Genomic DNA, 13418 nt, shown 5'->3' on the forward strand with positions numbered 1-13418 from the left:
TTGGAGATGAAGCATTTTTGTAAAAGCATCAGAGTAAAACAATAACTGTATGTAAATGACAAAAGATTTAAAAAGGCACAAAGACCTGATTACAATGTATTTGTCAAAGAAATTTGGTTATTTTCATACACTATTACAATATTAAATTTTAGATATTAAATACAGGATTAAAATATTAAAATAATGAAATTATAAAGTCCACCATATTAAATATATTTAATACAATCTTAAAATAACTAGAATTATGACATTATACCAGGACACATGTAAATTTTAGAATTTCATATAATTTTTAGAACATTTATATTAATAACATTTACCCATACAGTATAACCTAAGAAGGTTTATCACTACTTGTTTGATAATGCTAGCCATGTAATTTAACATATCAAATAAGCCTAATTAGTTTGATATTTCTCTTTGAGATGTTTCAGGGGCCTTCTGAAGCATCCCAAAGATAGTTAGAGGTCAAAAGAACTTCATTTAGAATTTGATTTGAGGAAGTTTGTCAAAGTTATCAAGAGTTTTAAAAACACTTGGTCAAATAGGATTATAGGTCACTGTGAAACAATACTTATTCACTTAACCAAAGTGACAATAAAAGATTTCAAAGGCAAATACAGAAAGTTACAACAAGTACTTAAAAAGTAAAAAAAAAAAAAAAAAAAAAAAAACTTCACAATTGGTTATCAGAATCATATAAATATTCCAAGAAAACTTTGTCTCCTTAACAGAGAACCAAATTCTAGTTTTTCACCATCTTACCGTTAACATTATAATTCATTTATTCAATTAAGTTTATTCTAATCTTAGCCAGTCTAGACCATGCACAAAACTCTTTTCTCAGCATTTCTTTTCCACATCATTCTTTTGATATAACTTCCTTTTTTACCTTTAGATTTTTTTCCCCTATGTTTTTCCTTGTTCTCTGTCTTTTAAAAATTTTTATTGGAGTATAGTTGATTTACAGTGTTGTGTTAGTTTCTGCTGTACAGCAAAGTGAATCGGTTATACATATATCCACTCCTTTTTAGATTCTTTTCCCATATAGGTCATTACAGAGTATTGAGTAGAGTTCCCTATGCTATACAGTAGGTCCTTATTTATCTATTTTATCGATATATACAGTAGTATGTTTATGTCAATCCCAGTCTCCCAATTTATCCCTTCCCCCTTCCACCCCTGGTAACTGTAAGTTTGTTTTCTACATCTGTGACTCAATTTCTGGTTTGTAAATAAGTTCATTTGTACCATTTTTTTAGATTCCACTTATAAGCGATATCATATGACGGTTTTCTTTCTGTGTCTGACTTACTTCACTCAGTATGAGAATCTCTAGGTCCATCCATGTGGCTGCAAATGGCATTATTTTGTTCTTTTTTATGGCTGAGTAATATTCCATTGCATATATGTACCCCATCTTCTTTATCCATTCCTCTGTCGTTGGACATTTATGTTGCCGCTGGCTATTGTAAATAGTGCTGCAGTGAACATTGGGATGCATGTATCTTTTTGAGTTATGGTTTTCTCCAGATATATGCCCAGGAGTGGGGTTGCTGGATCATATGGTAACTCTATTTTTAGTTTTTTTAAGGAACCTCCATGCTCCTTTTTCTCTTTCCCTCTTTTTAACCTCTCTTGAGGACAAAATTACTTTCTTTTCCCTTAACAAAATGCATTTTCATTCCTTATACCTTGTTTTTTCCTTGCATACAAAGATGTTTCCCTTATTAATTTTAGTAGTTTTAATCACACATATTAACTAGAATTCTCAACTCTTAAAAAACCTTACTTTCTAGTGAAAACTAAGAAGTAAACAATTTTAAACTTTCCTTTATGTTAGCATCCTGTAGATTGACAAACTTATGAATACTGTTTATAATTTCTAAAAAACATGTGCTTTCTTACAGAAAATGTGTGGCCCCAAACATATGTATTAATAGTCCTGAATAGCTTCTTTTCTCTGTAAAAGGAAGTCTATGTTTAGTAATTAATGTTTCAGTATATTATTTTATTTTGGAATGATCTAGATATTCAGTAAACTTCCATCATTTAACCTAATTTAGCAAAACTCTAAAGTTTCAAGTAACCATATATTTGAAGAAACTGTTTTTAAGTAGACATACCATAAAACATAATTATCCCTAAAGGGTTCACCTAAGAACTCTTATCTCATTTACACTTAATTTACTTATAAAAATTTCATCATACCAAGTTATTTTTCTTGCTGACAAATTTTGTAATAGAAATAAGATCTTAGTTGACTTTTAACAAACTTAGGTACAGTAAAAGTATTATACTGAATGTCGATGACTCTGAAGAGTCTGTATTAATTAAACCAGCAAACTTAAACTAAGTTTAATACCAAATATTAATTTAATACTGAATATTTCCCAGATCGTGTGAACCTGAAATTCATTTGGGTTAGTTTCTTCTATATTTCTGAGACTGTGTATAAGTGCTTAATTTCCTTTAAGCCAATGAAGTAGCGCTCACTTACAAATTAATTTTGGCAATAATACTATTCAGAAGTAAAGACGTGTATCTATAACATACACACAGGCATGTAGACAGATGTAATCGGAGATCTCATAGCTTCATTGTAAAACTTAGTCGTGAATCAGGTATTACAATATAAAACTTACTAGTTTATAAATAACAGTTGGAATAAGTTAAGTTTACTCGCTTGGGTTTAAAAGGCCTCTTTCCCTTTTTTCCCTCAGTCCCAGGAATTAAAGATGGTCTAGATAAGAGTAAGATAAGAGTTCTTGAGAGCTCTGGTAAGACATTTATATCTCAAAGATGCAGGGAGAGAAATGCAAGGTCCTCCTAGAAGGACTTCATGCCCCGAGGGTCAGAATTTTGCAAGATGTTTTATCAAGCTGCCTTTCTCTAACAGCTTATGCAAAAACCAGTTTGGGAATGCCAAAAAAAGAGCCCCATCTTGGCCATTTCAGGGAGGATTTCCTTAATTCTTAAGTAAGTAAGTACTTGCAAGTGTAAGTTCTGTATAATATGTAAACCTGTCTGGGGTGTTGGTCAGGGGTTATCTGACACCCCTTTTTCTTGCGTTCGAGAGACTCTATTTCTCATTTTTAAATTGGTTTGTCAGAATAAAATCACTACTGAAAACTGTGGTGGGCCGACGTGCGGTTTGTGAGCTTAATTCTTCTAGGTGTCACCCTAGAGTCGTTTTAGCTCTTTTACGTGTCTGGGTTTCTCTTACTGGCAGCCTAAAAATGCTCTGGAGGCCCTGAGCACTGAATGGCCCATTCTTATATGTGCGCCCCTGGCTGAATGAGGTTTTAAGGAGTGGCTTTCCCTAGGGACCTGCTGCACAGTGTGAGGACTTCCTCCACCACTCCCATAAATGCCTCGGTTGCCGGAGAAAGCTGTCATCGGCCTGGAGGAGCTGTGTGTCTTCTCTTTGGAGCCGAAAGCTCTCCTACGGTATCTTCACTTTTATTCTGACAAATCCTGTTAAGGTAGATGATTTGAGGAAACACATCAGGTCAGGCTCCTACCTAATCACCCAGTCTGAACCTTCCCAGTGTCTTTCAAATGAACAAAATCTTCCCATTCTTTCTCAGCTGGGCACTTTCTCAGAATCTTACAACTGAACACTTTCTCAGTATCTCTTACAAAGGAAAAGTCTTACCCACTGCTGAAAAAAACTCAGGATTGTCAACCAAGACAGGAGATCCGAGACCAGGAGAGACTCAGCCAGATTCGTCTGGACTCTCCAGGGAGGCACAAGGGCCCTTGCTGGTACCAAGGTCCAGATCCTCGGAGAGTTCAGGTGAAGGAAAAAAGTCTGCTCTGGGTCCGTTCGTGGTTGCCAAAAAAACTCTTGACTGAAATAAAAGTGCACAACATGAGAGCTGTGATTTGGGGTTTCTTCAGGGACCTTACGGAGGACTATAGCCTCTCAGATAGCTCCGAGGAACTGCTCCGAAGAGGTAGGGCAAGAGCCAGTATATGTGAATTGTTTGGGCTGGGAAATACATATAGTCAAACATACACCTTGGTAAGATTACTGCTAATCACAAAAAAACCCTCAGATATCTCAAGTTAATGATTTTAGTGCTTATTTATGTATGGGAGGATGCAAGAATCTGGTGTCATTGAAATTCTTCCTAATATGCATCTTAACTGTCTAGGTACCAAAAAACACAGAATGTTTCATCCTGTTTTTCATTCTGAATTCCTTTCAGTGTGTACCGTAGGTCAGTGACTGCAGTGGCTTATGACTTGGTCCTCATAGAACCGGATGGCAGGCAACATGCTTTGTTTTGCAGGCTCTGTCTAATGGGTTTCAGGAAAGCAGTATATTGTCTGCACTGTGAGAACTTTCAGCATCTACAGTTAAGATGTACAATAATCTTTTTACATTGGTGGCTTTTATTTTTAAAACTGAACATTTACCCCATTTTAAAGATGAGAAAAGAGAGGCTTAGATACAGGACATGGCAGACCCTGGACTTGAACCCCTGTCTATCCCACTATCCACCATATTACATTGCCTGTTGGTTACTGTTTTATGCTGGTCTCAGCCTGTCAATAACCAGTGTTGTGATTGGACCAGTCCTTGTGGTTCTGATATGATTGCAAGACGCCCTTCAGAAATAACCAGCAGGACACTTTGGAAAAAAAATAAAGGTATGTTACTTACAAGACCTGTAAATTACATGGCACGCGGGGGCCACACAGTGAGGTTGGGTCAAGGGTGGTGGAGAGAAAGCAAGAGAGTGGGAGTGAGGGTCTGGGGTTCTGCTTTTTCGGGGGTTTGACAGTGGGGCCCTAGGGTTTCACGGGCTCACTCTTTGTAAATTTAAAACATAAAAGTAGGAATTTAATGCGTGGGAAGAGAAAAAAAACAAGTGGCCCGCACGGTCAGTTATCAGAATCGACCAAGATCTTTGAAAGGAGCTTCAGCGGGGAGAGGCGGCCTGGCTGTGCGGCTGGTAGTGTGTTTATTCTTCTCCATTAGCTATCTTCTTCGAAGCGGATGCTTGCACAGCCAGAGCGCTTGCATTACAAAAAAAGGACAAGAAACCCCAAACTGTCAGGGCTTATACTACAGTTAGTTATTGGTGTAGATGGGTTAATTATTGGTGACCAGATCTGCCTGGAGGAAACCCAAAATGTTCACATTGTAGTTTTATGAAGTGTGGTATGTTACAGAGGATACGTGGAAGGTATCTGTCTTCAAAGTGTCTGATTTTTTTAATTTTTAGAAAAAAAAAAGTAAATACACAAAAGCACTAAACTAATATGACAAACTTCTGTGTATCTATGCTCAAAGTTTAAACAGATAGTATTTGCTTCAGGTTTTTTAAAAAAAGAATTACTGAAGCCATTGAAATTCTTTCTGTACATCCCCTTAATCCTATTTCTCTCCTCTCACCCTCTTTTCCTACATAGACAAAACTCTTACGAATTTTATGCATAGTCTTTCATGTTTTTATATTTTTATAATATGTGTATTAAGACAAAGATCTTTTTACAAAATGCCTTTATTAAATACACACATTTTATATATATGTCCTATAACCAATTTCATACTCATACACAAAATCTCATAGCCATAAACAATGTAATAATCACTAACATTTACAAGGTGGCCTCAGTTCTAAGAACTTTACATGTATTAACTCATTTAATTGTAATAATAGTCCCATAAGTTATGTACTCTTATTCTCCCCATTTTACAGATGAAGAGGGTGAGGCACAGAGAGATTAAATAACTTGCCCAAGGGTCACAAGCCATAAGTGGCGGAGCCGCTGTCTCTTATAGATAATGATGTTTGAAGTGTTAAAGAAACAACTTACATAAGTGCTATTATATTGTACTTAATATTCAAAAACTTGGTTTTTACTCAGCATTGTTCTTGAGATTCTTCTATTCCTTTGGACAAAAATTCCATAAAGTGCTGTGCTTTATGGTTTCCATCATATGACTTTACTGTCTCTTCTTTGTCTATTCTTATATTAATGGCTATTTAGTTTTGTTTCTCCCAGTTTTCTGTATTACAAGAGAATGCCGCAACGAACACCCCTGTACTTGTCTTCTTGTGCACTCATGTGAGGGGTCTCTCTGGGGCACTAGCTGGTAGTAGAGTAGCTGGGTAAAAGGGTATTTACTTTTTCAGCTTTTCCAGATACTGGCAACTTTTTCTCCCAGTTGTTTATGCCTCAGTGCACAGATTACATTCCCACTAGTCAGAGATGGAATATACCTACAGACAATGGCCAGACCATACATGAAAAGGGAACTCTGACAGAGAAAGACAAATATCATATGATATCACCTGTATGTGGAATCTAACCAGAAAAATGATACACATGAACTTATTTATAAAACAGAAATAGACTCACAGGCATAGAAAACGAACTTATGGTTACCAAAGGGGATGGTGGGGGGAGAGATAAATTAGGATAAATTGGGATTAACATATACACACTACTATATAGAAAATAGATAAACAACAAGGACCTACTGTACAGCACAGGGAACTATATTCTACTGATATATCTTGTAATAACCTATAATGGAAAAGAATCTGAAAAAGGATATATATATTATCATATATATATATCGTATATATATAACTGAATCACTTTGCTGTACACCTGAAACACAACATTCAAAATCAACTACACTTCAGTTTTTTAAAACATGGGTAAAAAATCACAAACGGCCAAAACAAAAACAAAAACAAACCAGAACTCTGACCTGGAACCTGCAGAAACCTGCCCAGAAAACCAACTCCTTATTTACAGTAAGCAGCCCAGGAAGCCAGCTTGCTTTGAGTCAGGCTTGCAGAAGCCATTGTTGTAATTAGCATTTGACTGACCCTTAGTGAGATGGAGCCGTTGTATTAAGACAGTTCTTTCCAGAGGTCATTAAGGGATTTATAGTAAGGTGTTAGGAAATTACCTTTTAACGTAGGGGAGGATACAAATGTCAGATGGGTTTAGCTTTATTCATTTTTGAAGACAAAGGAAGTAGTCCAGAACCATTATCTTAGACTTTTTCTTTTAAGCAGAAAAAGTCTTATTTTTTTCCTTAACTGAATTATGTAGGACCATAAACAAGATGAAAGCTGGAACACCTCAGGTAAAATAAAGTCAGTAGTATGGTTCCACCCACCTGGCCCCCTCCCCTTCCTTCTTGCCTCTCCTGCCCCCAGATCACCGGAGACCCCCCTGGTGGAATCCTAGGGCTGGGTGGTAACCTACAAGATGCTATAGGATGCCTCCTGGTGAGAGCATTTGATGAGATTTTTCATCTCTCTCAGCCTCAGTTAGAAGGGGAACTTGATAAATTCTACAAGACTTCGGGCTAAACGTATTCTATTTCTTTGGTCTCCTGGCAGGCAGGAATTTGTGGATGCTTACGTGAATTATGTCTTCCAAATCTCAGTTCATGAATGGTACACAGCTTTCTCCAGCGGCTTCCTAAAGGTGTGTGGTGGCAAAGTGCTTGAGCTCTTCCAGCCTTCGGAACTGAGGGCCATGATGGTGGGGAACAGCAACTACAACTGGGAGGCCCTGGAGGAGGTAAGCCTAAAAGGTGCGGTCTGTCCCCTCTGAGGGGGCAGCACAGGCCTGGGCACAGCGCCCGGAACCCGGTCTCTTTCTTTTTTTTTTTTCTTTTTGCGTTACACGGGCCTCTCACTGCCGTGGCCTCTCCCGTTGCGGAGCACAGGCTCCGGACGTGCGGGCTCAGCGGCCATGGCTCACAGGCCCAGCCGCTCCGCGGCATGTGGGATCTTCCCGGACCGGGGCACGAACCCGTGTCCCCTGCATCGGCAGGCGGACTCTCAGCCACTGCGCCACCAGGGAAGCCCCCCCCCCCCCGCCCCGGTCTCTTTCTTAAGTATTCTGTGGTCACGTAGGATTTGGAGGCCTCCTGCATCTCAGTGGTTATTTCTTACTCTCCAGTGCAAATGGTATACAGATGTCCATTTGTAATGTTCTTCTGGAAGATAATTTTTTTCTTTCTGTCGTTTTCGGGCAGACTGCCATCTACAAGGGTGATTACTCAGCCACACATCCCACTGTGAAACTATTCTGGGAAACATTTCATGAGTTCCCACTGGAAAAGAAGAAGAAGTTTCTCTGTAAGTAACATCCGTGTGGTATCTGTCCACATTTCAGTTTTGCATTTGGTATAGGATGGTATACTCCGTGGTGAAGTTCAGCTCTTTTAAATGGTAAAGGGCAAGTAAGGAAATATATTTACATTTTTTGTCTTAGTGATATCTGAGGCGCAACAGAGGTGGTTAATCCTTATTTGTTGTGTAACGGGGTGGGTTGCATGAAAGGAAGAAAAGCATTTCAGTGATTTTTAATTGCTCTAAAATTACTAGTTATTTTATATGAAGGTGATTCCTTTAAGTATTACATTGATGAAATCGAATTGTTTGGATTAACCTCCCTTATCTTTCTAGCCTTTTGAAAATATTTGTGTCTACTGCAGATGTCACTGGGGAGATGTGATTTATAATAGCTTTATTGAGATTTAATTCACACAAACATACTGTTACAATTCAGCCATTCAAGGTGTACAGTTCCGTGGTTTTTAGTATATTCAGAGTTGTCAAACTATCGATTAATTTTAGAACACGTTCATCACCCCCAGAAGAAACACTGTACCCATTAGCAGTCTTCCCCCATTTCCTCCCAGCCTCCCACCGCTTACCAATCTGCTGTGTCTCTGTGGATTCGCCCGTTCTGGGTATTTCATATAAATGGAATCGTACAATAAATGGTCCTTTGTGACTGGCTGGATGACGTCTGAGAATGGTAGTACATTTGCAAAGGAAAATGAAGCCTAGTTTACATGAGCAAATTACCCTTTTAAAAATAGTAGAAATCCTTGTGTCATTGTATAATCAGAGTCATAAATTAGCCATTGAACAGCATAACATTTTTATCAATATAAAATGAGAAAAACAGAGTTTGAAAGGCAGTCTCTTTTGCTTTATAAGAATGAGCATATATTAGTATTAATGCGAGATTTACCCCCAGATTCTACTGCTCCCATGGAGTAAGGATGAGAGGAAGCGGAGATCTTACAAAAGAATTCCTAAAAGGAGCCCTGCTTCCCCCTCTGTCCGGTTACGTGGGCCCTTGAGAAATAGCGGCATATGAGTCAGGATGACAGGATGAGATGTGCCAGTGGGTCTTGTGGGACTGTGACAGTCAAGAGGCGCTTGCCCTTGGTCCGGGGATTTCCTTAAAAGATGTTTTTCTGTTCAGAGACCACTGGACTTTCATAAATGTTTATTAACTTTACAGATTTGGCAAGAATGTTTATGTATCATAGCCTCAGGTAGTGACAGGTTATCTGAACGTGCTCCTTAACTAATGATTTCATTGTATCGATAGTTAATTTTCCAGCAGTTCAACAGAGAAGGTTATCTAGTGCTGGAAAACGGGGAGAGACAGCCGGGTTGGGCTTTTTTTTCCCTCCAAGTGTGTCCCAAGAGGGAAATGTCTCATATGGTGTCAGTGTCAGACCTTCTGGTTTAAGAGAAATGGAGAGACAGGGAAAGGCAAGCAAACAGATCCCAGATGGAAATTCACCAGCCAAGGGGGTATAATCACAGACACTCGAGGGGAGAGGGGAGACCCTGAGGCCCCATGGTCTGCAGTTTTCTTCCGGGTTTCTGAGGTCAGCCCTCTTCCTAGGTCCGCATTTCCCTTCCTCTTTGATTGTGTGAAAGCTCATGACGTTTATGAGGCCACACGTTTCACTGAGGCCATTGTTTATTCGGGGGCATTTCCGAGCATCTTTCCATTGGATGGATGCTTTGTGCCAGTGTATAATTAGGGTCTGAAATGAGCCAATGAAAAGTACAGACTTTTTATCCATATAAAACCAAAACACAAGGCTTGAAAGGCAATCTCTTGCTTTATAAGTGAGCATTTATTAATATCAATACGACACACATTGGCACAAAAAAGTGGTTGTACTTCTCACGTGAGCCACAGGGTGTCAGCCCTTCCCTTCTGTTCCTCCCTGGGCCGCAGAGAGCCGCTCCCCATTTACCTAGCTGGTGTCTCCCGTTCTCTCTCCCCGCAGTGTTCCTGACAGGCAGCGATCGCATCCCCATCTACGGCATGGCCAGCCTGCAGATTGTCATCCAGTCCACAGCCAGCGGGGAGGAGTACTTGCCCGTGGCCCACACTTGCTACAACCTTCTCGACCTCCCCAAGTACAGCAGCAAAGATGTCCTGTGTGCGCGGCTGACCCAGGCCCTTGACAACTACGAGGGGTTCAGCTTGGCCTGAGGCTCCCCAGCTTGCCCCTGATTCCCCTTCCTTCCTCCACGTCCACAGTGAGGCCCATACAGAAAATCATGGGGAGTGAGTTCTGTTTTGTTTTTTTTTTTATTGTATAAGTGGGTTGGCACTTTTGAATCCTGAATCTGATGGATGCATTTCTGGGGTGGTAAGCAGTGTCCTTTTTGAAAAATCAGGGGTTAGGGATGGGGTGAAAAACTGGCCCTTGTCTGAGAAGCGATTTTGTTTCTAAACGCAGTTCCCCATTGTTCCTTGCACTTGTGACTACGCTGTACTCTGCTGGATAAAAGGGCAGTGGATTTTTAAACTCGCATTCCCCAGATGTCTCTCTCAGCCCTGACCTTTCCTCATGACGCTTCCTTGTCTTCCTGACTTCTCATTCCTCTGCAAGAATGATTTGACTGACCTGTCCTTTCTCACCTGCACGTGCAGAACATCTCCTTTCTCTGCAGCCTTGGAAATGCTCCTGGCTTGTTGCCGTCCAACCCTAAGGACTAAGGAGGAGAGGATTACTTCAGAAATTCCCAAGCCCAACAAGCTGAATCCGGGTCCATGACTTTGGCGGAACTCTTGCGAATTTATGGGAGCCTTTCGTAAACCTGCCTTTTGCCTAAGAACACAGTTCTTGAGGGACTGGCCATCTCCCCACGGCTCTGCCTGTTCCCGGCCCTCCTCAAAGGGGTGCAGAGCCGCGTAGCTTCGCAGCTGAGCCGACCTCGGTCTGGTGGCCCCGCCAAGCCCTTTTGACAACAAGATGAGGTAACAGGCCCTCACCCTCTGGCATCATTTTGCTTTTGGAGCAGGTTGCATTAATCTTCTAAGGAGTGTTTTCTCCCAGAAAAGTAGAATAAATTTCTTATCCTTTTCCCTATCACCTTCTGTCTCTCCCACTTCATCTCTCCTCCCACCCTCCTACTTTTCTCTTCACTTCATCCCATTCTCTGTTACCTGACTTAATGTCCCTTCCTCTCCTCTCCTCCTAGTGGACGCATGCAGTCTATTTTCCTTTTCTATTTAAATTGCAGAATTTCTACTCAGATTTTTTTTTTTTCCTCTTCCCTAACTGCTAAGACTTAAGGACATTCTTTATTATGGAACTTTCGTTTATTGCATTTGGAATGTGCGTTTACAGTGGGATTTCAGGAGGGATTGTGTTTGAAGCAAATATATGTATTTCAGAAATCATGACACACTCAACCTTCTTCATCATGGGATCAGAAAATTCTACATGAGCAAAGAATCCATGTCAGCCTAATTTTAAATTCCTAGTCACTATAGAGAAGAGACTTATTTATATAAAATGAAGTATTTATGAACCGTGAGACAGCATCAGATCTCACTGAAGGATTGTAGATTTTTTGCTTTTTGTTTTTAAAACTTATTCCAATTGCTAAATTGGTAGTTTTTCAGTCTTTATAATACAAGATTAGAAAAGATATAGTTATATGAAATGTTTATTTTCTATGTGCGTCCTATGGTTCAATATTATGCAATAAATTTGCTGTTTTAATGTAACCAGAACTCTCTCTTCTTGTACTTGCAGAATGGGTAGCTTGCTTTCAGTAGAAGAGTTAAGTCATCTACCCGAGTAATCTAATAGAAGGTCAAACTTGCTTCCCGCCACGAGAGAGAGAGTAGAACCAACTGCTGGGAAAATGAAGAGGAAAACAGGGTAGGGGGGGAGCATATGGCATTAAGGAGGGCTGGGATTTCTGAAGCTTGTGGTGGGTGAAAAGGCATTTCTCACGGAGGGGAAGGCCTTAGCAAGGGCTTGAACATGGGGAAGTATTTAAGGAAGGGCCAGGAACAATTCGAAGGGAGGATCAGAGGAAACAGAATAATGGTAAATACGAGTGGGGAGGAAGACAGTAAGTTTGGGGCTGAGGAACCAGGCTAAGCCTTGGACCTTCAAAATGTTCAGAGCCTTGGGGTGGGGGAAGGAGGCAGTGATGTGAGTTGAGCCTGGTTTTAAGGAAATGCGGATAAGGGTACTTGTGTTGGAACGGAGTGGGAAGGACAGCAGCTGAGAGCATCGGGGGGTAGCAGCAGTGGAAAGAGAAGAGCTGTGCGCAGGAGGGACGGGAGGGGATGGGAGCCTTCAGGGAAAAGGAGGAATTAAAGGTGAATCTAAGACTTAGAAATCTAATGGCTGATGCTAATTAGCCCGCTTATACACAGCAAAAAATATTTTCAATAAGTTTTAAAAATTACCATGTACTGTTTTTACCAGACTTTCTAGATGGTTTAAAAGTGGTAAAGAGAACAGTAGCTTTCCATTAATAAGTTCCATTCAACAAACACTTAAGAGCATACATAAGTGCTCAGTTTGCAGGACAAAAAAAGCCTGTTACCTTTAATTTTGAATGAAAATAGCCAAGTTATTTTAAATTTGGGGGGAGGGCCTTCAGAATCCTCATGCATGGAATAAGGAGATTGGACCAGATGATTCCTAAGGTCACTGAGCTCTAAAATTCCTGTACATGCAGATGCTCAATAAATTCCTCTAAATGTTTCCTGCATGAATGAAATTCTGTGCTGCTTTTCTAAAAACGGTTTTTCTGGCATATTCTCCTCTTCTTTCCTTTATCACTATTGCTTTAGAAGACTCTTTAGGTAGGCATTTCTAGATTTACCTACCTGCCTACCTACCTACCTTCCCTCACCTGCAGACAGACATTTGGAAGTTTCTTCAGTTTTCAGAAATGTACCTATTTAATGAAAAAAATCTCATTAAAATAAGGCCACTTGTGGTGGGTGGGGTTTAATGAAAGCGTAACCAGGCGATTTAGCCAATTGTGATAGCTCCCGCTCCGCCTGAAAGCTTCTTGACCAGAAAGGTCCTCTATTAATAATCCTGGAGAGCAGGGTTGGCAGCTACAGCCTGTGAGCTAAAATGGGTTTTACATTTTTAAAAGGGTCTGGTCTATAAAGCCTAACAAACCATGTTAACATCTGGCCCTTTATAGAAAAAGACTTGCCCCAACCCTTTGAGACCAGACTTGCAGGAATCACAGTTAACAGAGTTGGTAACTTACTTACTGAAGTGTCAGGAGGAACTCGGTCATAGCTGACGTTGAACTAGAGAGACATACGTCTGGGCCTTT

At 40.1% G+C, this 13418-nt stretch overlaps 1 protein-coding gene across 12 annotated transcripts in view; it reads left to right on the plus strand.

The window, feature by feature from the left end:
- Positions 1-12833, plus strand: part of HERC3 (HECT and RLD domain containing E3 ubiquitin protein ligase 3) — a 136693-nt gene extending 123860 nt beyond the window's left edge. For 10 of the 12 annotated variants that reach the window (XM_027116880.1, XM_027116886.1, XM_027116883.1 and 7 more), the window contains 3 exons: positions 7380-7563; positions 8024-8126; positions 10094-11829. In XM_027116880.1, the coding sequence (XP_026972681.1) occupies positions 7380-7563; positions 8024-8126; positions 10094-10302 (496 nt within the window). In that variant the 3' untranslated portion in view covers positions 10303-11829. Of the gene's footprint in view, positions 1-7379; positions 7564-8023; positions 8127-10093; positions 11830-11857 lie in introns of those variants that run through there. The other 2 variants (XR_003434958.1, XM_027116891.1) reach the window with 2 other exon arrangements.
- The last annotated feature ends 585 nt before the right edge of the window (positions 12834-13418 follow it).

This window comes from Aethalodelphis obliquidens, unplaced genomic scaffold (assembly GCF_003676395.1).
Source record: "Aethalodelphis obliquidens isolate GAN/ISIS:26980383/991018 unplaced genomic scaffold, ASM367639v1 scaffold17, whole genome shotgun sequence".
Taxonomy (NCBI): domain Eukaryota; kingdom Metazoa; phylum Chordata; class Mammalia; order Artiodactyla; family Delphinidae; genus Aethalodelphis; species Aethalodelphis obliquidens.